The sequence below is a fragment of the Nesoenas mayeri genome (genome assembly GCF_963082525.1).
Source record: "Nesoenas mayeri genome assembly, chromosome: 5".
NCBI lineage: Eukaryota > Metazoa > Chordata > Aves > Columbiformes > Columbidae > Nesoenas > Nesoenas mayeri.
The window spans coordinates 9,738,390-9,766,133 of record NC_137548.1 but is presented as its reverse complement, the minus strand read 5'-3'; the positions used below and the strand labels follow the sequence as shown (position 1 = coordinate 9,766,133).

Sequence of the window (27,744 nt, the reverse complement as noted above, 5' to 3'; positions counted from 1 at the left end):
ATGTCGGGCACCCGAGCGTCCAACGACCGCAGCAGCCACCCCGGCGGCGGCGGGGTCAAGCGGGCGCGCAGCGAGCCGGGCGGTAACAAAGTGACGGTGGTGCTGGGAGCGCAGTGGGGGGACGAAGGCAAAGGCAAGGTGGTCGACCTGCTGGCCACCGAGTCGGACATTGTGTGCCGGTGCCAGGTGGGTGCCGGGCCGGCTCTGCCCGCCGGTCCCCTGCCCTGCGTTTCGTGCTCTCCTCGGCCCCCGCTTTAACCCCCGCTCCCCTCAGCCCGGCGCCCTCCTTCCCTTGTGGGTCCCCTATTTCTCTCCCGTGTTGCGCTCCCCTTTCTCCCCTCAAATCCCGTTTCCCTCCGCCTGCCCGCCTTTATCTTCTGCCGCTCCTGCGGGTTTTCTTCCTCCTCTCTCCGCTCCTTATCCCTTCACCCCGTCCCCTCTCCCGCAGCGAGGGGGGGGACGCGAATGTACCCCAGTGGGCATCCATGTACCCCCCCCAGCCCCCCCAACTCTCCCCGGTTGCTCCTCGAAATGCCAATCGGAAAGAAAAAGCCCTGAACTATAAATATAAATAGCTGACCCTTCACGATAAGCGACACAAGATCCCGAGGGGGGCGGGCGGGCGGGCGGAGGGGGGCCGGGGACCGGGACCGTCTGCCTGGGGCGGGGCGGGGCGGGCGGGGCAGCGCTGCGGGGCCGCTGCCGTGCCGCTGCCGTGCCGCTGCCCGCGGGGAACCGGCTGCGCTCCGGGCGCTTCCCGGCGCTGGGTTCTGTGGAGAAGCAAAGCCCCGGGGCCTGGGGTGGGGTCGGCTGCTTGCAAGGCTGAACCGCTGCCTGGAGGGGAGCTGGTGGGGATCCCGGGCTTGTTGGTTCGTCGGGAAAAGAAACGTGATGAAGCGGCTTGACGAGCGGCTGCTAATAAACATCATGAGTTTTTCTAAGTTTTGCCGCAGGGGCTTTTTTGGATAGAGGGGGTTGTGTTCCCTGCAAAACGCCTGGAAGTTTATTATAAGAAATATTTTAAAGTGGGGTATGAGTAAAACGGAAAAAAAACAAGTCATGTAAAAATACAAGATTTAAACATTTTGATGAAAACAGGGAACATTTCACATGTCTTTGTTTATATGTATTTTTGAATTGAATATAATGCAAAGATTCTTAAAACTGTTTGCCTAGTACAAACCAAATTAGACACAAAAGTGATCCCAAATAATAGCAATAGCTTTTAAAAGAACTGCTTTCAAACATTAATTATGAATATACTAGATGAACACAACTGAGAATCTGTTCAGTTGTCCCGGTAAACTATGTGACCACATTAATAAGTATTCAGCCTTAGTTCAGCTCACTTGCTATGTACCATAAAATTTATTCCGCTTTAAAATGCATGATAACTACTGAAAATCTACAGATATCCTTGAATCTGAGATGATAAATCCAAATATGTTTGTGTCATTAAGTGTATTGTGTAAATAAATGTTGTCATGAGAGTTAAATATTTAGTAGACAGAGGAAGTATTTTCAATTGGAACGTTAAGCTCACAGGATCTTGAATCACCTTGGGGAGAAGTTTCCATGCACAAGTTAGCTAATGAAATATATTTTATCAAGACTATAGTTACTTTTCCATCTTCTCCCTCCCCCCCAATAAGCTGTTGCTAGGAATTTAAACACAGGTCTCATAACTGCTTTGAGAAAACAAGATTTAGCTTTTAGCTGAGGAGGAGCATTTAATATAGGCCACAGTCAGTACTTTCTCATGGGTTTACTGTTACTACTGCAAGAAATCATATTAGATCTTTTTAGACCCACTTCTGATGGATGCCCTGAGGCCTTTTTCAGGATGGATTTGCTGTCCATCCGGAGAACTAATTTGCAAAGCATGGCCCCAGGTGCAGGCTCAGAATACCCTTTGCAGGATACAGGACCCTGCGTGGGTGAGCGTGTCAGACGGGTTAGTGTGTTAACAACAGGCAAGATGGCTTTGATGGTTTAATACGGTGTCGGGCACATCTAGATCGTGTTTCCATAGCCTGAGGGTGGATCTAGAATCGCTCTGGACTCTATTCAGAAAAGTGTTCACAGATACACACACACACACACACTGTGTATATGAGACTACAATAAGATTACTAACTAATACACTGATTTAATGGTCTTCAGGATTAGAGTTTAGGGGAGAGTATGAAACATTTGAAGGAGAAAATATGAATAATGATTTAGTTCTGAGTAGCAAAAATTATACAACTTCAGTGAGAAGTAGGGGGGGTTGTTAGTATTTAAGTGGGGGTTTTGTGCATCTGGTAACTTTGAGGATGCTTTTTAAAAAAGATGACATCTTAGTAGTTTAATATTTTGTACTTTCAAAGCCAATCATGCAAGTAGGTAACAGTGTATGAAATGTTTCTGTTTGAAATGTTGATTTCTCTGAGTGAAAATGGTAGGTCATTAACTTACAGGTGTAATCAGTTTGAGGGGGAATTCATTAATGCTGTGTAATGCCATGAAAAAACTCAGCGTCTGCACCAGATTCTTGCTGGTGTCACATTCCTCCTAGAAACTACGAAAAACTTTCTCAGTGTGATAGCACTTGAGTATTAGAACAGATAGCTTTGAAAAGAAATGCTGAATGGCTTGCTTCTTAGAGATTTTAGCCAAAATACCAGAAAAAGCTCCATCAGGAATTTTTTGTTGTTTAGATTGACAAGGTTATTTCCTCATGTCCTGCCCACTCCATTTTCTGAGACATTGATAGGAATGGTGTTCAACAGCTTGTTTTGGTCCTCAGTGACATGGAAGTAGGAAGAGCTAGAAAATGAATGTCAGAAAGGGGGATGTTTATGTCTTTTAAAACAATGTCTGAGCTACATTAATCCTTCATCATGGCAGGATACTCTTTGAGCTAATATTTTAAAAAAGGTGTGTTGTTTGTTTGTTTTCCCACCTTTTTGAATAGGAGTTTAAATGCTGGGCTGAATTGGAGTTTGAAGAGCTTTCTCGAAATAGTAGTTCCCTAATATTTCTATGAAAGGAAATAATTTTCATTAAATGTTTCTCAAGTATTTTTAGTGTGTTGATTTCATGAGAAACATCTGTGACAACTAGATTGCTGCAGAGGAAACGAAGTAATATTTCCTGGGATACTGGAAAGAAAGGCAAGCAGGCAAATAAGTCCTTCACCGGCACAACGGAGGCTTCAAAATACATTAAATAAGGAAAATTGTGCATTAAAACCTCATATTATTTAATTTTCCTGAGCTTTCAGGATTTAGTGTCACAGGAATTGAAAAATCTCAGTTTGGTGATCATGTTGTTTCAGTCTTTCTCAGTACTTACACAGTCTAAGTCAAAACAAATTTGCTTAATTTTTCACATTAGCAACACTGAAATACGTGACATAATTTAAATATGAAATCTTAGTTCACTTGAAGTAACTGATTTCATTTCACCCATATACTTGAAGCATTCTTCTTGAAATGGGATGTTTCAATAAAGGTGAAAGATCTCTGGATAATCTCATAAATGACGCTTGAGCAAAACTTTTCACAGGCTGCTTTCATTAAAATACCAGATACACAGGCACACATACTCATATAAACAACCAGAAAATCCATTTCTGAATATATTAATAACAACAGGCAGTTTAGGGCTGTTAAGGAACTGAGTAGGTTTATCTAAGTTTGAGTTATTGGAGAACATCAAGAACATTTTTTGTCTAAATTGCTCTTTCAGCAAGCAAAGGCATTCAGAAGCAGAACGATAGAGGCTGATATTTTTCTCATTGTGGCCTCCTGGGGCATAGAACCGTCCCATTATGCTGTGCAACGCCTAATCTCTGGTATGTTTTTACAGAAGGATACAATCAAAGAGTTCCGCTGCAAGTGTTTCATTTTGATTGTTTGTTTTGTTTTGTTTTGTTTTTTGAAGAACAGGGTTTGTGCATTTGTGTAAAGCTTCTAGCTGAGAGAACATCAGACATAAAGAAGGAAGTTGACATTTTTCCCAGCCTCTTACCCTGTTCTCATAGAACAAGAAGTCCTAATGTGAGCTTAAGTAATACGGATGCAGGTACTGAAGAAGAGAAGTTTGGCATTGTTCAAAATGTGCCTTCAGATTGTGATTTCTTCAGTGGCTGCTCCCAATCCAGTTGTCTGTTTTGCACTTCACCTCACACGTTGTTGTATAGTTACCTTAAAAGCTCTGGTTTGCAGTTGGTTTTGCATACCTGTGTTTACTTAGATGATTTCCACAGATGTGGTTCAGAGCATGACCCAACAGTCAGCTGTCACAGATGCCGGGGCAATGCACTTCCAAAGGCACCACTTAAACTAGATCTATTCCCAAAGAGTTGTATATAGCACTGCTGGAGTAAGTTCAGAGTTATTTGAGGACAGCTGGTGGTCACACAGTTCTAGCAGAGACTATGCAAGATACACTTGTAATAATAATTTTTCTTTGAGTGTATGTACTGTGCAGTTCTGCATGAGTGCAAATGGAAAAGCAAATAGCATGCATTGGCATAAATGGCAGGAGAATTACCGTGCGTCTTTGCTGATAATGTTTAATTACTGATGAGATATTTGCTCTTTTATAATACAAGTGTGTGCCAAGAGTGTCTAGGAATTCCTGTAGTAATGGAGATTAAACAATTCTGCCTTTTCTGGTCAAGTTTTCTTGTGCAATAAATTGTTTTTCAAAAAGATATCCAAAAGCATTGGAGGGAAATGACGTTAAACAATTTGATTAAAAGTCTGAAGGAGAGGAAAGAGAAAAGATTTCTAAAAGCTCAGTGTGAAAGATATGGAAAATGTTGCTAGTAAAGTGGTAGAGCCCCTGTGATAATAATCATTACCTGCAGTGGGTTTGATCTCAGTTACTGAATAGATTGGTAAAACAGTTGGAGCAGAAAGTAATATCTTTCCTTCACTTCGTACTGAAACCAGTGACAATGATTCAGCAGCAGGGACTAGTCCAAGACAGTTTTTAAGATTTCTTTCAAGCCTTCATTTGGCACTGCTGTTGTAGTGCTGCCCATGCCAGTGCTGGATGTGTCAGACCTGTGACACTTCTGGCATCTGGAAGCCTGGAAACAATCTGCCTGATGTTACCAGCATTCCCTTCAAGAGCTGGTGTTGAAGAAACAACACCAAATTGTAAGAATGTGGTTGCAATAAGAAGTGCTGTTATTAGGTTTCTTTAGCTTCTCGTATTAATGTGCTTTTATTTTTCACTAAGTATGCAGTCACTTTAAAAACATTTCCTCTATCCAAGTCAGTATGCTTTCAAGTTAAGAGCTGCTTTGGTTTTAGAGAGGGATCATCTGATCTTTTCAGACAGATAGACAAAAATTATTGTTGAAGAAAACCTGAGGAAGTTGAAAAAGGTGCCAGAAAAACTTGCTGTTAATGGTTGAGTAGTTCACAGTTATTTGGACTGAAGAAATTTAACCAAGTTATACCCTAAGGGTGTCGAGTCTCTAGTTTTCTTGATGTAGTGGGTGTTAGCAAATAAGATTGAGAGGGCCTAACCAGCAGGAAAAGCTTAGCAATGATTGGTTTGAGATACCATTGCAATATGACAGAACAATCTAAGAAGGTGTAAAGGACATGCCCAACACTTACCATAGAAATAATAGTTGTGTATTATTGGCAGTTGCCTTATTTCCTTGTTCTGTTGTTTTCATGAATGCAAAGTAAATACCATATATGTATATATTAGAAGTAGTACTTTGAAGAATGCAAAGGAATATACCGTGGGCAAGTGATTGGAAAATAAAGACCAAACGTGGCAGAACTGCCAGAGAACAAGTTTTTTTGCAGTGGTTTAGGTGCGAGACAGGATGTTTCCTCTGTTCCCCTGTTGTGCTGCTGACGTGGCTGGGCAAAGCAGCCACACGTTGTTGTGACTGTCCCTATTGATCATGGGCTGCTGGAACTGTTTGTAACGGGGATTAAATTAGGGCAGTTTTATGTGATGACTGCATGGAGTTACAGGGGCTCGTTGGCTACTGTTTTTCTCTGTGTGTGTGGATTGTGTTATTCTCATTTCAGTGAGACCTAACTCTGATATTCAGTATAATTTCTCCCTACAGGATAAAGTATCATGTAAAGACTTTAATCTCCTAATGATTTAGTGCTTGATGATTTTCAGTGCAGAGATTGATGACCTTGGAGTCACGAGTGTGCAGTGACTGCAGGACTGTGGGTTTTGATTTCTCTAATGTTTAGGAAGGTTGATAATCCCAGTTGCACGCACATGTATATTCATAGAGGCATATTACTTTCTAAGCAATGTTTGTACGATTCCATGCAGAAAAGAAACTAGCTTATATTTTGCTGCTTAACAGAAGAGAGGGTTCTTTAAGTGTGGGCATTGGTTTCCTGAGCTACAATAAAGAATTGCACCCTTTCAAAATTGAAAATTTTTGTTGCAATTTCTAACTTGTTGGATATTTTATCAAAATTTTACTTTTCATTTTGCTTATACAATACTTACATGCTACACAGTATCATTTTAGGCTTTAGAACAACTTGGTGACATTGCTATTTTAAACTAGCCTCTCCTCTGGGCATCAGCGAGATCATCTCAGGAGCACCAGGATTATAAATACTGTATGAGAAGGTCAGGTTTAAAGTTTCCAAATCTCCATAAGAAAGCAAGCTTAATTTTCAATCCCCTGTAATAAAGCCTGATAAATTTATTATCCTGTACAACCATCAAAAGAAAGCAACTGAAAATTAAGCTGAAATGACATCTGTTCTGTTTCATTCCTGTTGTAACTCACTAGCTGTTGTTACTTGTTTACAGATATAAGAAAAGTTATGTTCATATCCTTGGATCATATTACTTCCTACAGGGACATGACTGTATCTCTTCAGAAGAGAGGGCTGAAGATGAGCAGACATGTCTAGGTTTTTCACGTTTGATTTCCTTTCTTTTAGGATCCTGCTAACATTAGTCGGAATGCTTTTTCCACTATAGCATTTTTCTATCAATTTACCTTGAATTTGTTATTTTCATCTTCTGCTGGAGTAGTGTGGTGTTTTTGCAGTGGTCTGTTGTAGCAGATTGTTTTTACATGGTTTGACAAAACTTTAAATTCTGTTTGAGAGAAGATAACTGGAGTTTATAACTGTCTAGTTTGCCTATGCTGATTGCTATTTAAACCTGAGTTGAATTAGACATGTCTTTTCCAGTTGCATTTTTCAGATACTTAGGAAGACCAAGGTATGAATATAATTTAGGGCCACTTTTTCTTTGCAGTAAAGGAAAAATACTACATTATTACTGCAAAATACGATATAAGCTTCAGTCTTGGATATTTGCACTATAGTTATTTTATATATTTCTTTTAAAGGTCAAAAGTTTTGCTCAGTTCATCTCTCGATTGTTTGTGTCTATAATACTACTATAATTAGCTCCTTAGGCTTTAAGTCTCCTTCCGTGGGAATTAAGGAGTTTTTTAAGAGATCACTATTTGAATGGGGAAAGTGGGATCCTGTGATTTTTGTTCATTCTATGAGGCAGTGAGAAGAGGTACAGCAGGAACACACTTGAGCAGATGCAGGAGTCGGACACAGCAGTTCTGTGCGGAGTTGTTCTTACTCAAAACTGTTACTGCAAACGTATTCTTTGGGAAGAAGAGCAAGCCAAGCTAGATTTGGCTGATGATAACTCGTGTCAGGAGATAAATACTTGCAACTCACTCCAGCTCCTTGTCACCACCGTAGCTTTAAAAATCACCGCTCTGTCAGTCGTTCTGATCTAAGTGTACTTCTGATTATTCTTTTTGCAATGGCTTGGGTTAAAAAAAACATAAAAGTTGTGATCCACTCCCTGGAACTGAGTTGGGGTGAGTTGGGTTGCTATCAGGTAACAGTTTCACTGGAAAAATTAGCAAGAAAAAACTTGCAGTAAAGGAAACTATAACAAACACCAAAGGCAGCACCTCCCAACCAGAATGTACAGCACTCCCAGTCATCTGACAAAAGCTTTCACACACAGGTGATTTTGTGCCGTTGTGTCCAAAGGTCTGAGCGTTCAAAGCATTTAATGCATTCCATTTATGTGTGTGTTGGATTTTTTTTAAAGCCAATGGTGTTCTAAACTCATTTGCAATGGTGTAAATTAAGAGAAAGAAAATTGCTCCATCCAGGTAAGAAAACTGAAGTATTTTGTAGTCTGTTTCATAGTATGATGAGAGGTTTTTGGCCTGCAGATGCAGTTGAATTTCAGAAAATGTTTTGCTTCGTCCGTGGGTGCAATTTGTAGAGCTGAGACACTTAGAATGAAAAGAGGTGAACAGGAATCATAGCATTTGTTTTCAGATGTGGTCTTCCCAAACTGCTGGTTTGTAGCTGTTATTACAATTCCTAGATTATAAATTCTTAGATTATAATGCCAGACAGGGTCATCTTGTAATCTTGTCTGAGTACCAAGGACACAGTATTCCAGTAGCAGTTGCACCATGGCCGAGAGGAGAGGTAATACAATCTCCTCCTACTTGATATTCCCATTTATACATGCAAGGCTTGTATTAGGCATATCAGCTGGTACTGAAGCTGTGTTCAAAAACCTCCACGTGCTTCCTAGCATAGACACCTCCCATCCAAAGTCTGACCTGTCCTTTTGTTTCTAATTTATTTATTCTAGACCTGCTTGTGAAAAATTATACGTTCACTGTTTATACCAATTGGCCAAGGAGCTCAGACTGCTGCATGCTGCTGGTACACCTCCCAAATAATAGTTGATTTATTTTTTCCTCATTGTGTTGATTAACATTGCTAACAAGAAGAGGATGAGGACTGATCCCTATGGGGCACATCAGAGACAGACCTGTTATGTGTTCATCTTCTAGTTCTAGTTTAAAACTATCATCAGGTTCTAAGGCATTTCATATGTGCTCTGCTGATTTTTAGATCAATCTGGTTTGTTAATCATGTTGTTTTGGGGCATTGTGGGGAGCACTGAGCAGATGAAGGATGTGCAAACCAGCAGAAACCAGAGTATCTGGAAACGTTCCTCCCACGTGTGCAGAATGCAGCATCCTGCACTGCCTGGCTGGCAAGAGCAGGCAGAAACACCTCTGAGCATCAGGACACGCTTCGTTCCTATTCAAAAATGTTTCATAGGGTTCCTGCTGCAGGTACTGAACAGCTTCACTGCTGCTCTGAATAGAAATTCTGCTTCTACCGTGGGACGTTTCAACTGCACAGAATCGATGATTTAAAAAAAATCAGCCTTGAAATGGCTGAGCACTTTGGAAGGTAGATTTGCTTCTTCATCTTTTGTCTAAGTTCTACTAACAAGATATAGACTATATGTTATCCTCTACCAACCTCTTCATAATAATTATTAATTCCGTGAAAGGTAGTATTTATACAAGCATACAGTTGCTAACACTGGTAAAATGAAATAGCTTCTCAGTTTATTGATGGCAGTGCTCATGTTCACATGCTCTAGAACAGTAATCAAAGTACATCACTTCAGTAGAAGAATCCAGTATCACAAATATGTCAGCACATGGAAAGCTTTGAAAAGTATTTTCTTTTTAAACAATGGACTTGAAAAAAAAATTGGATGTTTTATGAGGCAGCTTAAATTCCTTTAGCTCCTTCTGGTACTGGGATAGCATGCAACTTAACACTTCGATTATTAGAAGTCTGAAAATATAGATTAAAATCTTTTGAAGAAAAAAATCCCATTTTTGTGTCCAACATAAGCATTCTTTGAAAGTAATTGGGGAGGAAAAACAAACAAATAAACAAACAAAAAACCTCTAGAAACAAAAATCCTCACCATATAGGATAACTCTGCTCTGAAAATAGTGCCTAGTATGTGTTTCCGGCTGTTTAACTCTTGAAAACGTCATGTTGCAACTATTTCCATTAACTAACTAACTTGTTTTCCAACCTGGAATGACAGGCATCTGAGCTTGTTGAATTTAAACCATGTTGCTCATGGTCTGCTGGATTTTAGAAGAAAGGAGGTATAGCTTGCAGTGCTACAGGTAATAAAGCATGCCTTAGGCAAAATATATTGAAATTATACATATTGAATGCTGTTATAGAGTCTCAACTTCTAGCACTTTCAAAGATAATCAAAACTGATTTGTTAGGCAATGTAGGTACTTCCAAGGGGCTGAATACTAATTTTCCACTGCAGGCTATTAATGACTTAAGTGGAAGTTATTTTTTCCTAGGTGCCTGATTTAAATGTGGGGAACTTTAACATCCTCCAAATACTGTTAGAAACAACCATTTTTCAGCTCTTTAACATAACTGATACAGAGATCAGCAGCTGTGGCTGCACACTCAAAAAGAATTTTCTGTGTTCTCTAGAGATGAGTTTCCTAAATGATATTTAGGTCTCTTTATTACTGTGCTAAAGGGTTTATCATGTTGTCTTTGGCACGCTTAATACTTTCTAGTTCTCAAGTCACACTTCATTGCTGCAGTTTGCTGTAACTGGTAGCCCCAAACACCTGCACCTGGTAGTTTTTCTGCATTTTCTATGGTTTTAATGGAGTCACTCGAGATTAAAGTGGCTTTACAGAAGGCACACAAGTGCTGCTGAACGTGTTGGAATCACTGCAGGTCTCAGATTGAACTGGATGCTGATGTTCAAGGTGCTGCAGCCATCCCAGTTACACTCTTAGCCTTTCAGAGCTTCAGGAGCGCACCTAATGGTTCCTTCTTGGGAACAGAACTTCCCATTCTGGAGGAGTTTAGTGGGAATGGCCAGGCTTTCCAGATTTGGCAAGTGAATGCTAGTTGTTATTTCTGGTCATACTATCATTTTGCAACACAGATGATGCCAAAGTGGCATCATTCATTAATCAGTAAGAACATTACTCTTGTCAGAGAAGTTTTTGAAGAACCACAAAAGAAGGCAGGTATGGTCTCTGAAGACCTAGGAAACTGCAAATGATGAAAGACAAATACAATTCATGTGAGATCAGTGATACATAGCAGAGATTCTGTGGGCTGGATCTGGATATTAAATGGAAGCTCATTATGCAGGGCCAAGCAGAGAGACCAAAGATTTCTTGGTCTAAGTAGAAGCATCCTGAGGGTCCAGAGAATACTGTCACCAGGTGTGTTAGTGCTCGACATCCCTTTAATGAAATACCATTTGAGGGGAAAGGAGGGCTCTTACATGGCTGTGGTGTACAGGATATTTCTCTGCACCCTCAATTGTGTAATCTCCAGATTAAGCCCACACAAGCTTTTATACTTGATTAGCAAAATAAATGGTTCATATAGACCCTATATGGACTCTTAGAACTCAAGTAAAATTAGAAAAGAAGTAGATATCTTTAATATCTGGGCTATTTCACTGCCAATATGCTGTTATTAATAGAATATCTATGAAACTGAACATGAGAAATTACTGAGATGACCAGATAATGAATTGGAAGTATCTCATTGGACCAGCAGTATGTTTTGCAAGTTAGATCTTGTGCGATGGGCAATTTAGTGCTCTGCTACCATTTCAATTGTATTTGTAAAAATGTAGTTAACTGAGCCGGAAAAATATACTTGGAAGACACTTGTTTAGGAAATGCAGACCAACGTGAGCAGTGCACAAAAACCATTCCAGAGCTGTCAACACTAGCTTTAGATTTAGAAAAGTGCTGTTTTAGAAGGTTTGTCACTGGATTCTTGGTTTATATGGTCTATCCAGAGGGACTGAAAGTGGATTCAGATATTTTGACAATTAAAGGATGTATTGTATTTGCTGATGTTTCTGCACTTCAGCATTTTCTTCTATGTATGCCCGCTTTCACAACTGATTGACTAAATCCCTTTTTAAGCATTTGCTAAAGAGAAAAACAGCATTTGTCTGGGTATCAGTGGTTCAGGAAAAATTCCAAACCCATAAACTGTCTTTCATAAAAATTCTCATATTGGTATATCCCACCTTCTAAAATTTTGGATACCAGAAAACACTTCTGACTATAATTTGGGAGTGCTCTTATCTCAGATTGTGAGTCCTAAAGCCTGGTTTCATTTGTTCATGTTGATTAAGAAAAGTGGAATGTAACTATGGTATTAGTGACAACAAATACTTTTGAAGGAGCCTGGTTCCCCATTTTCTAAGGAAATCTGAAAGTTGTTGTTTGTAGTAGAGATTAAATCAGTGTTAAAATATGAAATTCATTCTCTTAATGTTTGTCTTGCCGTTGCCTACAGGCAAGCAGGAAAGCAAAGCTGATTGTCTCAGAAATTATTAGTCTCTTTCTTAAGCCTGAGACCACTATAGTAAAATAAACTAGTGTTTCAACCAGTGCAATCCATCCAGTCTCAGACCTCTTAAATATCATGTAAGGAGTCTCCTGCATGATTTATTAGCCTGCTAGGTAGTTCAGTACCTTTAACTAGATCCGGGTTCCTACAACTGGCTTATTGTATCTGGGAGGCAAGCTAAATACCCAGGGATGGTCCTATTTTCTTCAGGATTGTCTGGACAAGTAATAACTCTGCATTATCAAGACACTTGGGAGTCCTTCATAGCCCAAGGATGAGCCATCCAGCAGTTCACTAAATCAAATGAAATTTGTGTGTGCTCCAGTTTTTCTGTTACAACTCCTACTCGGCTCTCCCTTACCAGGTTATGTGTTTAAACTTCATTGTTGAGTTCACATCTCCAAAAATGTGAGAATTACTATTGTTATATTTAAAGGCATATTTTTAATGTTTTTCTCCATCCCACTGCTTAAAAAAAGCTTAGATTTTTTTTTATATAGATCCTGTAGCTTTTATTTTCTTAATGTTGTGTTTCAGCATGTATTCCCACTTTGAAAGAAATTCCAGTTGCTGTTTTCCTGTATATTACATGCAAACATACAGGCAAATGAGTAAATGAAACTCTGGAAAGACCTGTGTTATATTATTAATTTTTATAAATGACTGTCCTTTCTCAGAGTCTTCATACAACATCTCCACTCATTCAGCCCATGTTCTTCATTATTTGCAAATTATCAGTGACAAGTCTCAGTTCACCTTCCAGCAGATGCCCTCATTCAAGATACTTCTATGTCATTCAGACCTCATATGAAATCCACAAAGATTTATAATTGTTAGTCTCTTTCTTAAGCCTGAGACCGCTATAGTAAAATAAACCAGTGTTTCAACCAGGGCAATCCATCCAGTCTCAGACCTCTTAAATATAATGTAAGGAGTCTCCTGCATGATTTATTAGCCTGCTAGGTAGTTCAGTACCTTTAACTAGATCTGGGTTCCTACAGCTGGCTTAGTGTATCTGGGAGGCAAGCTAAATACCCAGGGATGGGCAGGCCTGTAGCACCATATCAGACAAGTAGTCAAGCAAAAGAGTTAAATCATGGCAGAACAGCAACAAACATTAAGCCTGTTAAGAAAACTGGACCTTTAATTTTTAAAACTCTTTAGTGTTTCTGTTGAAATAAACTCATAATCTTGATTTACCTCTTCCCGAGTTTTTGTGTTGTCTCATCACTCTCTTTTAAAGCTGTTTGCAAAAAAATCAGTTTCTTGAGGAAAATACCAGCCCCCATTCTCAGGTCTGGTAGATGGTTGGATAAGGTTTGAGTAGTAGCAGACTCCATAAAATGGTGGTGGTCTTAACTGGGGAGGTCATGCCTTGACAGGGAGATTCTGTGAAGCCGCAAAGACCAGACATGCTCCCAACTCTGTATAGACCTTTCATCTGGTACCGCTAGAGAAGCAGGGACTGGTTATGGGTGGGCAGGTGGGAGGAGTTCAAGAGGAAATAATGGGCATCGTAGGCTTAAGCCTGAAGAAATGGCCATGCACAGATGATGCCCAAAAAGGATGGGCTTCTGTAGGTATGTCAGAGATGGGACTCCATGGGTGACACTTCAGTCCAGTTTTGTTCCCAGAGATCTTCAGTTCTCTTCAATCTCCTGCCAGGACTCCTCTGTTTATTCTTGCGCTGCCCCAGTTCTGCCTTGACTCTGTGGTATCTTTCTGCCCCTTTCACAAGCTTACAGCAGCTCAAGAAACTGTAGGGTGGTGAAAGCAATGACCTCAGACACGAATGTGTAAATAAAAAAAAGATGATCTTGGCAAATCATCTGCTGAGGATTGAGATTGGTGGTATAAGGCCGTTAATCTTGTGGTGTTTCTTTCTATTGCAGGGTGGAAATAATGCCGGCCATACCGTGGTTGTCGATGGGAAAGAATATGATTTTCACCTATTTCCTAGTGGCATCATTAATCCAAAGGCAATTTCATTTATTGGTAAGATAATTTTGGAACTTATTCAATAAAGCAGCATTATGTGATGGGTAGCTGCAACCATATTTTATAGCAGCAAGCAAATTAAAACATATAAGTGACTGTCTTGGATTTGCTTTAGTTTCAGCTGTTTGACTTTTATTTCATTGCTGCTTTAACATGAAGAGTTATTCTGCCTTCAGTGTCAGTTTAGTTTCTGCTACTAGAAAACTGAAAGCAAGACCCCACTCTTTCTATCATGTTTTCAGGTTATCATCCAGTCTTCTTTTTGTTCATTACCAGCTCTTTCAGGTGATGTTATATTTCACTCTAAAGATATTCAGTGCAGATGGCATCATAAAAAGCATGCCCTCCTTACTGAACATTAAGCTCATTTTAGTGATAGGCACGTTTAAGCCTTTTATTTGTCTGAAATTATTATTCTTTCTGACAGAAAAAAAAAGCAAGTGTTTTTTGTAAGTTTTTGGATTTTGTTTTGTTCGATTTGATAATTTCTGAATGGATGATTGAAATACATGAAACACATATTTTTTCTCTCTCTGCTAAACATGGTCTATTGTCTTGCTTTCCAATTTACTCCCTTGTCAATTAAAGACTATAACTTAAGTTATCCTAAATTTAGGCTAAGACAGACCCTTGCAGATATTTCTGATGTTCCCAAGAAGGAAGCAGCAGCTGTTTCCAGCCCACTACATCACTAATCCTCCACAATTCTATATTGTAGCTCAAAAGCAGGGTGAAGGCATTGCTGATGTGTTACACCATAGTTTGAGCTGAGTTTAAAACAAATACATGAATATTGCAGAAAACTTCAATACTGTCGCACAGGCTTGTCAGTGTTGTAAGGCCACACGCTTCTTTATGCTTTTACCAGCGGAGAACTGAGGCTGAAGTCATGGTGTAAACTCTGTGACAGACCAAGACAAGAATCCACCTGCCTCTGAGACAAGCAAGCTCTGTTTTTTCTGATTTGAGCAGGCTTGTAGCTGCACACTCAAAATCAGCTCCGACAGGGAGACTGGACTAGATGATCTGTCGAGGTCCCTTCCAATCCCTGACATTCTATGATTCTGTGATTTATCCCAAAAGTTCTCAAGGTCACTTAATGAGAAACGTGGCCAACTTAGTCTTATTTTTTAAGTAAAATTTCAGACCAAGTGTTTTCATGCCTTACTTCCTACGAATGAGTGTTTAATTTCTTGCTTTAAAATAAATCATTTATGTTCCCAAAGGTAATGGAGTCGTTATACATTTACCAGGCCTGTTTGAAGAAGCTGAAAAGAATGAAAAGAAAGGTTTGTATTGAGTAATTTTTAACCTTTCTTTATGGTGCCAGCCAGGTTGAGGGTTTGTTTAAGCCTTTATTTCTGACCATAAATACTCAGTGCAATGACATTCTGGATTTTTAAATAATGAGAAAAACAGTATTTAAAATGTTGAATAGTGTTGTAGTCTTCAGACAGATTTTTCTAAAGGCATTTTTTTCATGGGTTTTCAGGAAGTTTTATGGCAGTTGATACCATGTTAGAAAATAAAATCCTAAAATGTGTGGCAAAGCTCCCTTTGACCTCAAACTGAGATGGATTAACCAGAGTTTCTGTGTTCCCTTTTCTGTGCCCAAGTATGAACTCTGTTTTGACACAGATGGTCTTCTAAGGTCCCTTACATCTTGAATTGTTTTATGATTCTATGTATATAAATTCTCTATTTTCTGAGGCACAAATTAAGTTTGTGATTTACCGTATAGTGTTACACAAAAATCGTTCCTTAAAATAAGAATTGTGTGTAAGCCACAGCATTTTGGCATTAAGAAGTGCTGAATGTCTTTGTCCATACCAAAATGAAAAAGGAAAAAATGAGAAAAGTTTGTAAACAAAAGCATTGCTGATATTTGCTGTTCACTTATTATATATTTTTATCCATTTTTTCTACAATCTTCTTAACAAAAAGTTCTATAAAGTAGAAGACAGATGCAGGAAAACTAAAAGCAAATCTAAAAGTTTGACCAATCAGCACAGCTGAAATTGTACTTTTCCTTATGTCTTCTGTCAGGTTTAAAAGATTGGGAGAAAAGACTGATTATATCAGATAGAGCACATATAGGTAAGTGATGATTGGGGGAAAAATCTCACAAATTATTGCTTAGCTCGTGGTGCTAAACTACATTATTACTCCACAGAGCAGTCCTGTATTTGCTCTAATACGGTTTCTTTATGTTGTGTGTCTGAAACATAATAATGGAATTTGGATTGCTGAAGAGTGATGTTTCACGTTTCACAATGTTTAAGGAATAACTTGCTCTGTTTTCACATGAGGAGGCCTGTGCACTATCAATGGTAACAAAGACACTTTGTCATGACATTAGAGATGTCTGTGATTTAAAGAATATTTTTTCCTTTGTTCTCCCACTATGTCCATTTGATTTTCCGTTGCAGTGTTTGACTTTCACCAGGCAGTAGATGGGCTCCAGGAAGTGCAACGCCAAGCACAAGAAGGAAAAAAGTAAATATCTTTAGCGCCTTCATTTAATTAACAATTAAGCTAATTTGAAAAAATGATGTAATTTTGGGAAACAGAAATGCAATGTATCTCTAAAGAGCTTTGATGTTACTAATTCTGTGGCTCTGTTCTGCTCCTGCTTACATTAGTGAACTAACTCTGAGGTATTACTGAGAAGGCAGGGTATTCATGCATATTCATATTCATGCATATTTCCATTTTCCAGTTCTGTGAAACATATAGAGACATTTTAAAATTCCTACCAAATCCTCAAAATTAGTTTACATTACAATGATGTTTCTAATCCAGTTTGATATCAGACTAGTGATTCTCTTTTGAGTCAGGTCTGGAGAGTTGGCATGATTGGGTTCCACACTTGTAGTCATTTATTCACTTACACTTCATGGGGATAGTAGTTTCTGTTTTAATCTTGTACTTTAGTACAGTATGTAACTATTCGTACTTCATTATTCTGGTTTCTTGAAAGAACAAAGATTTATATGAACACTGCTTTTCTCTGTTAGTTTTTGAACCCATTGAACAATATCAGCCGAACCTACCATACAAACAGAGATCTCAGAATTACTATATTTCTAAAATACTCATGGAAATAGGCATGCAGGTAGGGAAATAGCTTCAATTTTTTTTATTCTCATCAAGGTAAAGGCTGCAGCAACAATTCATAGGGACAGGTGGTATGAATAATGCTGAAGCCATAGGAAAGCAGTTTGATCACTCACAGAACTGGTTGTCATTTACAACCAGACAGTGCTACAACTCAAGGCTCAATGCTTTACTGCATAGCATGCATATCAGCAACATTTATGCAAATCCACTGAAGCATGAAAGTTTTTGTATATTTACTATTATAGAGCTCTAGTCTTTATTTTGTCTCAGCTCTTGTACCCAGTAAATGGTATATTGAAGAGCATTAACAAAATTACCTAGAATAAAACCTATTTTCATATATTTATACATGTTTGCGGGGTTTCTTTTAAAAAGTATTGGCACAACAAAGAAGGGGATTGGACCAACATATTCTTCCAAAGCTGCACGAACAGGCCTTCGAATTTGTGACCTCCTTTCTGACTTTGATGAATTTTCTTCAAGGTACAACTATTTTCATTTCTAAATATTATGTGAAAGAGTGATACATTTTGGCTGCCAGATTTGCTTTTAAGGAGATGTTTTTAAATATGTGTCTGAATTTTGTATATAAGTTGTCTAGAAGGAGAAGAAAACTGGAAAGAACGTGTGTGTTTCTTTCCTGTACTTCAGAGTTTCTCATCATTTAGAATGTAATTTTGTAACCTGGGAAACGCACTGGCTGAGTTCTGGGTGTTTTCTCCCTATAGCTCTTAGTATATGCTGTGTATAATATAACCAGAGTTCTTGCCAAAGGTTCTATGAAGCTCAAAGAGTGTTCTTCATAGATATGACTTCAATATTTTACAGATTTAAAAATCTGGCACAACAATACAAGTCAATGTTTCCCTCATTGGAAATAGATATAGAAGGGCAATTGAAAAAGCTAAAGGTAAGGATTTAACACTTTTAATACTTATTCAGTTTCAGGGAAAGTATAGAAGAATAATACTCATTTTAGTTAAAGTAAAAATGAAGTTTACCAGAACTGCTGCTTATTAACCCAGTTAATTAGTTTAAATGAAAAATGCATATCGTTGTTATTATAAAACCTTTTCAGAAGCATTAGCTATGCCTTTTAATAGAATGTTCTCTTATTGTGGCCATTAAAATCAATTTTGTTTATGATGAATTGCTTCTATAATATTTTGCTTTTTTGACATAAACTAACGGTTGTGTTAGTAGCCAAGAGAACACAGGGTGACACTTGCAGTTAGCTGTCTCCAGCCGTGACTGATCCAGTCTGTCTGAGAGACTTCCAGGCTTGCTGAAGAATTGTTTGGGAAAGCTGCGTTTCAAGGTCCTGGTATTACAAGAATAATGTCTTTTTATAAATAAATGCAGAAGAGCCACTGCTAAAACATTGTCTTTCATGAATATGTAAGAAAAGCGGATGCTCCTACCTTTCTCAAGTTTTGTCATTTGTTCAGAGCAGACACTTCCTCTAAAAACATTTTTTAATATTTGTGAGTAGCGAGATATATATTCTTTTTTTTAAATTTTGGAGCTCCCTCTGTTTCTAAGTCCCACTCTCCATGTGTCTAGACTATATAGAGACTGTAGCAACAGAATGAGGTAGGTACACAGCATTTCTGTGAACAGAAATGGTACAGAAATTACAGCATTCTAATACCATAACAAATCATGGGGTTTTTTTAATGTGAGTAGTTCAATACATAGATTTGTTTCCAATAGAATACAAGCAAATGGTTGTGTTTTTCAGGTAAAACACAGTTATTAAGGATGATGTGTTAAGCCTATCTGTATGTTTCAAAAGTGAACACAGTGTTCCCAACTTCCAGCTGTTGTCAGGGGAGCCTCACATTTCTACCCAAATTTGCAGGGATATGCTGAAAAGATAAGACCCATGGTTCGTGATGGAGTGTATTTTATGTATGAAGCTCTTCATGGCTCCCCAAAGAAGATTCTTGTTGAAGGAGCCAATGCAGCATTACTTGATATTGACTTTGGTAAGTTAAATTCAAAACTCAATTTAACTCCTAAGAGAGAGTTTTATTTTGATTTGTGTTTATTATCAGCTTTGCAAACAGCAGGAAAATAGAGGAACAAAATAGCCTTTAATAGGAACAGATCTCTCAAATGTAAAACGCAGTAAACCAGAGATTGTATCATTAACAGGATTAAGTGCTTAGCGTTTAAATATTGATTCTTGTTACTTTTATTTTTTTTTTACTGAAGCTTATTCCAGTGGAGTTAAAATTTCACTCCAGATATTCTTGCCTTTATTACTTCTAAATGTGTGTGCTCATTGCTGTACATTCCAGGCAGCCATTGCAGCGCTGCTGTGATAATTCCTCTGCAGGGGAGGGAGGATTAAGCTTATGCAGATAACCTGTAAGTCCAAACCTCCTCAGCTGACCTCTACTCTCTTACCAAAAGTCTAATTAAACCACTGAGGCCTCCATGAAGATGAAATGAAGAACTGGAGAGATACTCCAATCCAGAGTCACAGTGTAGAGACTGTGAATAACTTCTTAAGACTTGGAAAATGTGCTGCAGATACTCAGAGCTGCTCATGTGGAGCACTGGGAATATCAGACTGTGACCTTTACACCAGGCTGTCCATGGACGCTGCAGAAATACTTTCTGGGATACACAGGATAGTGGAAAAAGCTTTACAGAGCAGCAACATCCTGTAATACAGGGATGTCAAACTCATTTTCACTGGAGGCCAGATCAGTAGTTACAGTTATACAGTCCTAAAATTACATTCGCCCCTTGAAGGCAACCATGAGGCTGATGTGGCCCCTGGTGAAAATGCATTTGACACCACCTCTGTAATAGATCCAGTGCCTGCTGTGAGTCAGATTGCGATTCTTCTAAATTTTCCCCTTGTGGGCAATCCTCAGTGAAAGCTGCAAAGGATGAAGGCAGAAGAGCTTACGTGTTGGAACAGATTGCACATACTTGATACCTCTAAGTATAAGTAGTATGTTTTCTTATTTGTCTTGCTCACTAATAATATGCTTATAGAAATTGCTAGGATATCAGCTATTTGAGTGGAAAAAAAATCCTTCATTTTGGGTGGATTTCTGTGGAGCTTTAGAAATCTAAATATATATTATTCAATTCAGGAGGAAGCAATTTGGGGAAAACCAGCTTAATTTATTCTCTTAAAAGTAAAATAAGGATGTGTAGTAGGAAGAATTTCCCCTGCTTTTTGGCTGCTATTTCAGTTTAGTTGAAAATCTCCTTTCAGCTCATAAAGGAAAACTGATCTTTGTCTTGCTGAAACAGGGTTGTGCTGTTGTGTTTTTTCTGGCAGGCACATATCCTTTCGTGACTTCGTCAAACTGCACCATAGGTGGTGTGTGCACCGGGCTTGGTGTTCCTCCCCAGCACGTCGGTGATGTGTATGGTGTGGTGAAGGCTTATACTACTCGGGTGGGAATTGGAGCCTTCCCTACTGAGCAGATTAATGTAGGTTTTATGTTACAAAATGTGATATCTACAGTTGCCAAAAAATAAGGTCAATAGAATGGGGTAAGGGTATACAAACAATAAATAAGCACCACAGTAAGACACTTACGGAAAGCATAGAACTACATTAGAAACTTCACATATTTTTCTTCAGAGGAGAGAAGCAGAGTGTGATGATGTCGTCATATGACAGTGACAACAGTTCTGTTGTAATGAATGATGTGAAAACAGATTTCATCATTTTATGTAATATGGTAGGTGCATTTCAGTGGCAAGAGTTTGTTGCAGACTGGAACAGTAAGTGCAGGAAAGTTTAAATTACAAGATAAAACTTCTGTGCTTAACAGCCTGTGTTCCGTGTCACTTATAGAATAAATGTGGTGTGTATGTCAGCCAGTCATGCACAAATTGATCAATAAAAAGAAGGGGAAAGATTTTGATTCCTTTAAACTGTCTATTGTATTTTCATTATCAAGAAACTAGAAAGCTCAGGGTATTGATTGAGCTGTGCACATAGCAATCTCCAGGTCAGTGATCTGAATCTAATTTCAAGTTTTAGTCACTAAAATCCATTCTCTAATGGCTCAAATAGTTCAGTGATGTCCTTTAGTTTTATGAATCATGAGTGTAAAGTTTTTCTCCTTCATTTTTAACACATTATAAACACTGCCAGAAGGGAAGAGTGAGCAGTCTTATATGGTGGGAGAACCTGGGAGCCCTGGGCAATGTCAAGGAGTCTGACCAAGGCATTGCACAAGCACTGATCTTGTCCCAAGCGTTTACAGTCTTACCCCCCCGCCAAAAAAAAAATAGATGCCAGAAGAGTAGATGAAGAAAGTAAACATAAACAAAATTGTAAACTGGGCTCAATTTTCAAGGAAATCTTCCTGTCAGATGAAGAATGAAGAAAAGTGTCTTCTTGGAACATGAAATAGTCATATTAAATAAGTATTTTGGAAATGCTAGTGATTGAAATACAAAGGTCTTGTGTACAAGGGACTTAACCTTAGCCCTCTCCTAATAAAACTTATTCTTTTTCTTCCTAAAAAAAAATATCTTGGAATTGAAGAACTATATTTGTCTTGCTATTTGTCTATATTTGTGTAGATTTCATTCTCCTGCTATTTTTCAGCGAAATACCATCAGCATTCTTTCTGCCTTCTTTTAGGAAATCGGAGATCTTTTACAGTCCCGTGGCCATGAATGGGGAGTAACTACAGGCAGAAAAAGACGCTGTGGCTGGTTAGATCTTGTCATTTTGAAATATGCTCATATGATCAACGGATTCACTGCGTAAGCATCACAGATTTTGCGCTACATTTGGAAGTCATAATTTTGTGCTTCGCAGAATAAATATGTAGGTAACATTAATATAAACCCAGTAAAGTGTTACATTTTAAGCAATAAAATAATTCACGATGGGCAACTGAGAAGTGTCGTAATGCTAATAATAATCTAATCTATCCTTCGACTTTTTTTCAAATCAAGTGATTTTTACACTGTAACAGTGGATTTTTTTTAATATATATATGTTTTCATTTTGCTTACATCAGATGGCCAATGTAGATTGGATTAATATATCAGTTTTCTAACAGCTTGCTCTAGTGTTCTTGATCCAGTGCTTTCATACTGTCTTATGTCATGATCTAAAACCCGCTGGTTTTGAGCTTTGGTTGAGTCTGGTAGATCATACTTGTAAGCCCAGATCTACATCATTTGGGACCACTACCTCTCTAAGTGAAATAAGTGGGATGACACCAAGTTACAGCAACTGGCTCAGCTCTCGTTCCAGTCCTGACAGGTTCATTTATTTACAAAGATGTAGTCTAATATTGTATTATAAATGCTGCTTTTAATGGGCTGAGTTTTATTTTCATTGGAACCGAGCAAGTTACTTGGTTGATAAATTATTTTATAATTAAAAATATGTATTAAATTGACATTTTAATGGAAAGTGGCTGTTTAAAGGAACTGTTCAAGAGCGTAATGCCATCAAGCTAGCTTATGTCTAGTCCTAAAATGCTAGTAACTATCACAAGCCATTAATTCATAACTAATTACTAATGTGTATTTTCAGCAAAAGTTGCAAAAGTTTCATTACAGTTTTGTTCATATAAAGTGCGGACTTATTAATGCATTCAGGCAAACTTGTTCAGATACGCAAACACATGACCCTGGGCATTTCAATATCTTATAAACTGACTTAACTTATGCTTCTAATGTTATGAAGGAACCATGATCTTTGTTCATGAATTTATCAAAAGGGTTTTAAAATATTTTTTAACTTGGATTGATATTTTGCTTTAACTTACACAGCTCTAGTTCATGTGGAAATACTATTAGGGAGGCACTATTTTTCCTTCCATTTCAGTTCTATACAATTACTGCACTTCTATCAACAAAACTATGTCATCTCTAGTAACTATGATGGTTAATACACAAAAACTTCAGAAGAGTTGAAGAACTGTCTCTGTGCTGCTTCTTTCCCAATAGGTCTTTTCATTTAATCATTGTGTTCATTGTATACTTACTGAGCACATACAGCATGGGCTGTTATGCACGTACCTGTCTAAATCTTTAACTACTCTTCTTTTTACCAAGCAATGTCTGGCATATTGTTTTTAAAGAATCTGACTAGTTTTAAAATGCGGTTTGATTATGATCAGTGAATAATATGGTGTCCAGGTTCTGGTTTTGTGTTCCAGTTTGTTCATTCACAAGATGAAAAAGGTTCATTAAAATGACAGCCCTGGTAGCACAACCCAAGCACTGAAAGTTGGGCTGGGATCCTTCCTGCTGGCCTGTATATGTGATTTTAGTAGCCAGGTTATGCTTGTGAAGTTTTTTATTTAAGTTGTAATTTAGTGAATAAGTCTGTCTTATAGTTGTTGTTAATCAGTAAGAGTAACAGAAATAATCACTAAAGTGACATCATACACACCCAAACCAAGTCCTGTAAGTGCCACCTTACATACTCAGTTTGCATTTTAATGTGCTGAACTGAACACCGCGCACCTGTATGAGCAGCCAAGCATTTAGAACTAAATGTGTCTTAGTAACTCAGTCGTGTTCATCCGAGAGGCGTGAATTCAATTAACAATGCTCATTATTTGATATATTTGTGTATTTCTGCTTGCTGGGTTGTCTGAGCTGAATTTGTGAATACAAAACTAGAAAGGGGAAAAACAAACAGTTAGAAAGTATTAAAGAGGAGAGTCACCATGTGCGTAATTCTAAACGATGTTTTTCTGTACAGTTTGGCATTGACAAAACTGGATATTCTCGATGTCCTTGATGAAATTAAAATTGGTGTTGCTTACAAATTGGGTGGAAAAAGAATTCCATATTTTCCAGGTATGTCACTAAATATTTCTCTGTTTCCTGCTAGTTTTGTCATATCTGTTGGGCAAGTCTGCTTTTTAAATTCAGGCTTGATTTCTTTTTCACCAGATCTTCTGTAGATACTTGCAGGACTGTAGTGTCAATACAAACACTACTGTATCAGTACATTAGCATTTTCCATTCACCTTGTACCTCTATGTACAATCACAATAAGTTCAAAGCAGATGAAATCGTGTTATGGCCTCTATATCTTGTCCCATTAGATTTGGGTGGGTTTTTCTGGCAATGCCAGGGATATGAAAATCAGTAAGAGTCAAGTCAGTGACTGTGTATCATTAGCAATAGTCTTTAATGAAGTAAAAATGAAAGCAGTGCTCAAGCTGTGCAAAAATGAGATGGATACAAGCAGAATAAAACTGCTTATGGGTTACCATCATGTAACTATAATTAACAGCAACATCATTGTGGTTAATCATATTGAAAGGCAATACATATATTTATTAATGTTAAAACTTTTAAGAAGTAGTGATATGTAATTTTCTTACATTAATTATGTTTTCAAGCTCTCTGTAACAGTCTGTGCCAGGTGAGGAGTTTGTTCTGTTGAGATGGGGGGTTCTGGAGGCGCGGGGAGGGCGGGCAGCAGCCGCTTTCCCACCACAGATGGTATAATAGCTCCTGGCCGTGGGCACAGTGAGAATTCAGTGGGGAAAAGCTTGCAGACATTTAAGTTTTTAGCAAGCCCAATTTAGCCCTGCTCTGTAAAGATAAAAATATTTGAGATAGTAGTGCCTTGTCTACAGGAGGACTTCTATTTTATTATGTGCAAATCTTAAACAAAAAGTGGAACTACTGCAGGCTCCAGTTTGTTTCCTCAAAAATACTGTAGTCTTCTGGCAACATACAAGAGCATCCTACACTTGTTAGAGGAGGAAACTGGATTCCTGGATCCTCTTGAATCAGAGTTACCTTCTGAAGTAAGAGAACTTAATCCAAATAAAGAATGAATGAATACCCCAACCAGTAGGAATACTGTTTTTTCTTATCACATTATAAATGTTGGCAAAATACTTAGTTGGTCAAGAACCATAAGTGTGTTCTTCCAAGGTGGAGCAGGTAAATGAACTATGATTAAAAATTGTTCTCCCACAGCTAATCAGGAGATCCTACAGAAGGTGGAAGTAGAGTATGAAACAATGCCTGGGTGGAAAACTGACACAACCAGTGCACGAAAATGGGAGGACCTGCCACCCAAGGCCCAGAATTACATCCGATGCGTGGAGAACCATGTTGGAGTGCCAGGTAAATCTTTCTGTAAATGTACACATGAGGATGCCACAGCTATGGAGGAGTGCTCAGTTCAGCAGTCAGGGAGTGCCTTGGTTTGGGTAGGAGGCACTGGAGGCAGCTGTGGTTGGACTGGTGATGGTACATGACAGCTTGCCGAGAAGCAGCGAAGGCTGGTGTTCTGTGGGCAGCTCCACAGCGTTTCAGAGGGCCCCAAGCTGCTGCTGACAAGGATTTAACCAGAGGAAAAATAAAATGTGTATTGTTCTTGGCAAGCTGCTGCCTTTTGTCAGTGAAAGCTTTGGGATCTCTGCACCATGCTTCAGTGCATCGTTAGTCTAATGTCCTCCCTTTGCTGATCTCTTCCTTTCGCTTCCTGCCCTGCGTTGCTGTTTGAACATGGACTTCTCTTTTTTTCCTTTTTTCTCGCTTTCATACTTCTCCATATAAGGAGATGTGTTGCACAAGGAATATAAGATTGTTAGCCCAGTTCTGCCACTTTGGAAAAATGAGAATCTTAACACGGTCAATCTCCAAAGGTTAAACCATCCTTTTTTTTTTTTTTTTCCAAACCTAATTGCTAGAGCTCTAGAGGTGCCAAGATAATAGGTACGATGTGAATGGTGGAGTTTGAAAGGGAATTTCCACAGTAGCAAACTTAGAAAGCTAGCGTGTGTGCTTTTGTTTTCCATAAAGCACCTCAAATGTAACATTTGGGGAGTGTGAGCTGATTGCAACTGTGGCAAGTCTGGGTATTGTTCAGGGATTAGGAAGCCTCTGACAGCAGAACCTGAAACTCAGTGGGTGGCCTGTGTGTGGTCATGGACACATATGTGAGTGATGGGATATGTAAATGAAGCTCTCCTTATTTTCTTTCTGAAATTCTCAGTGAAGGGAAGGTGCCTTGGTGGGTCTGGCTAAAAGAGCACTGTCTACACTCAGTCCTATAGTATACTTGGGCAATAAAAATTGTAGTGGAACAATTAGGTATTTGGGGTGGCTGCTTACACTGGATAATGTTTTTAATTGCAACCTTACATTTAACAATATCATAGCATGTGTGAATCACTGTCCCTGGGGTTCTCATCAAGAAAAGTTCACTGTCTGGCAGAACTCCTGCTTCCTCTGGAGCTAGATCCCTGTCACACAAGATAGTGACAGCTAAACCTTCAGCACATGTGCCTGACCTTCTGTTAGGCCTTCCATCTGCAGTGCTTTGTGTTTGTGGTGTAATTATTTCATGCTTTCAAACTTCTGTATATTTCACTTCTAGTCTGGTAATGCAGCAGGACTAAAGTTTTTGACAATAAAACTTCCTAGCATTGTGTTTCAGCCAGTTTCTAGTGAAGCATAATAAGATAAAAAATTATTCCAGTTCATTGTTTGTAATATTTACTTTCAGTAATTGATCTCATGGATGTGTTTGGTTTTTTTCCTCCATAGTTAAGTGGGTTGGAGTTGGAAAATCAAGAGAGTCAATGATCCAGCTGTTTTAAACAAAAGAAGAACTTCAGCGATGAGAAGCACAGTATAGCATTCATCTGTTCCTTACTGCTTCTTCTTTAAATGGAGATGCTATTTAAAACCATGTTCTCCTAGGAGTGGAATACAAACAAAACGTATATTCTGTATTTATCTTTAAGTTCTTAATAAATTCAGTGTCAAACATTTGGTGGCCATCATCCAAAAAATTCAAAAAAGTATTCTTAACAAAATAAGGATTTTATTTTTATTTGAGCCATGTTACTGTTTGAAAGTATTTTACACCCATATAGAGTTATTTTTTCTTGCTGAAACCAATGTTAAGCCTTTTCCAGTAGTTACTGGGTAACCTTAGAATTGTGAAGCTTAGATTTGTTCTTCAACTTCAAATATTAAAATATCTTTGTATCTGAGTAGTAAGACAGATATTGTGTACTTAAATTGGTTGGATTATACAGACTTTCCATTTCTAAAATACAGTAAAGTTAGGTAATTTTGATTGCACAAAGCAAACACAATTATCTATGGGGTTTTTTTAATAATTATTTTTATTGGCCCACAAAAATGAATACAGGCTAAAGTATTTTTATCACAGAGCCTATTCTAGTAACTGAGATGACATCTATAGAGGGGCCAAACTGGAGAAAGCTGACCTGTCTAATAATTCTTTCAAATATCCTGTGTACTAACAGTCCCTGTGGAGACTCTGAGGTGTGCAATCTTGATTTTTATGCAGTAGGGAAGGAGTGAAGGTGAAAGGAAGAGAGTCCTCAGGGTACAAAACACATGGGAGAGTGGAGCTGAGACA

At 38.4% G+C, this 27,744-nt stretch overlaps 1 protein-coding gene across 1 annotated transcript; it reads left to right on the top strand.

Annotated features, from left to right (window-relative positions):
* On the top strand, positions 1 to 26,950 carry ADSS1 (adenylosuccinate synthase 1; the record flags this gene model as incomplete). The annotated part of the gene is made up of 13 exons (XM_080346028.1): positions 1 to 186; positions 14,141 to 14,243; positions 15,473 to 15,535; positions 16,293 to 16,343; positions 16,676 to 16,742; positions 17,742 to 17,849; positions 18,195 to 18,276; positions 19,228 to 19,354; positions 20,671 to 20,825; positions 21,994 to 22,118; positions 24,082 to 24,179; positions 25,320 to 25,469; positions 26,898 to 26,950. 13 exons carry the CDS (start codon positions 1 to 3, stop codon positions 26,948 to 26,950), a joined length of 1,368 nt encoding a protein of 455 aa, XP_080202154.1.
* Positions 26,951 to 27,744: the final 794 nt, after the last annotated feature.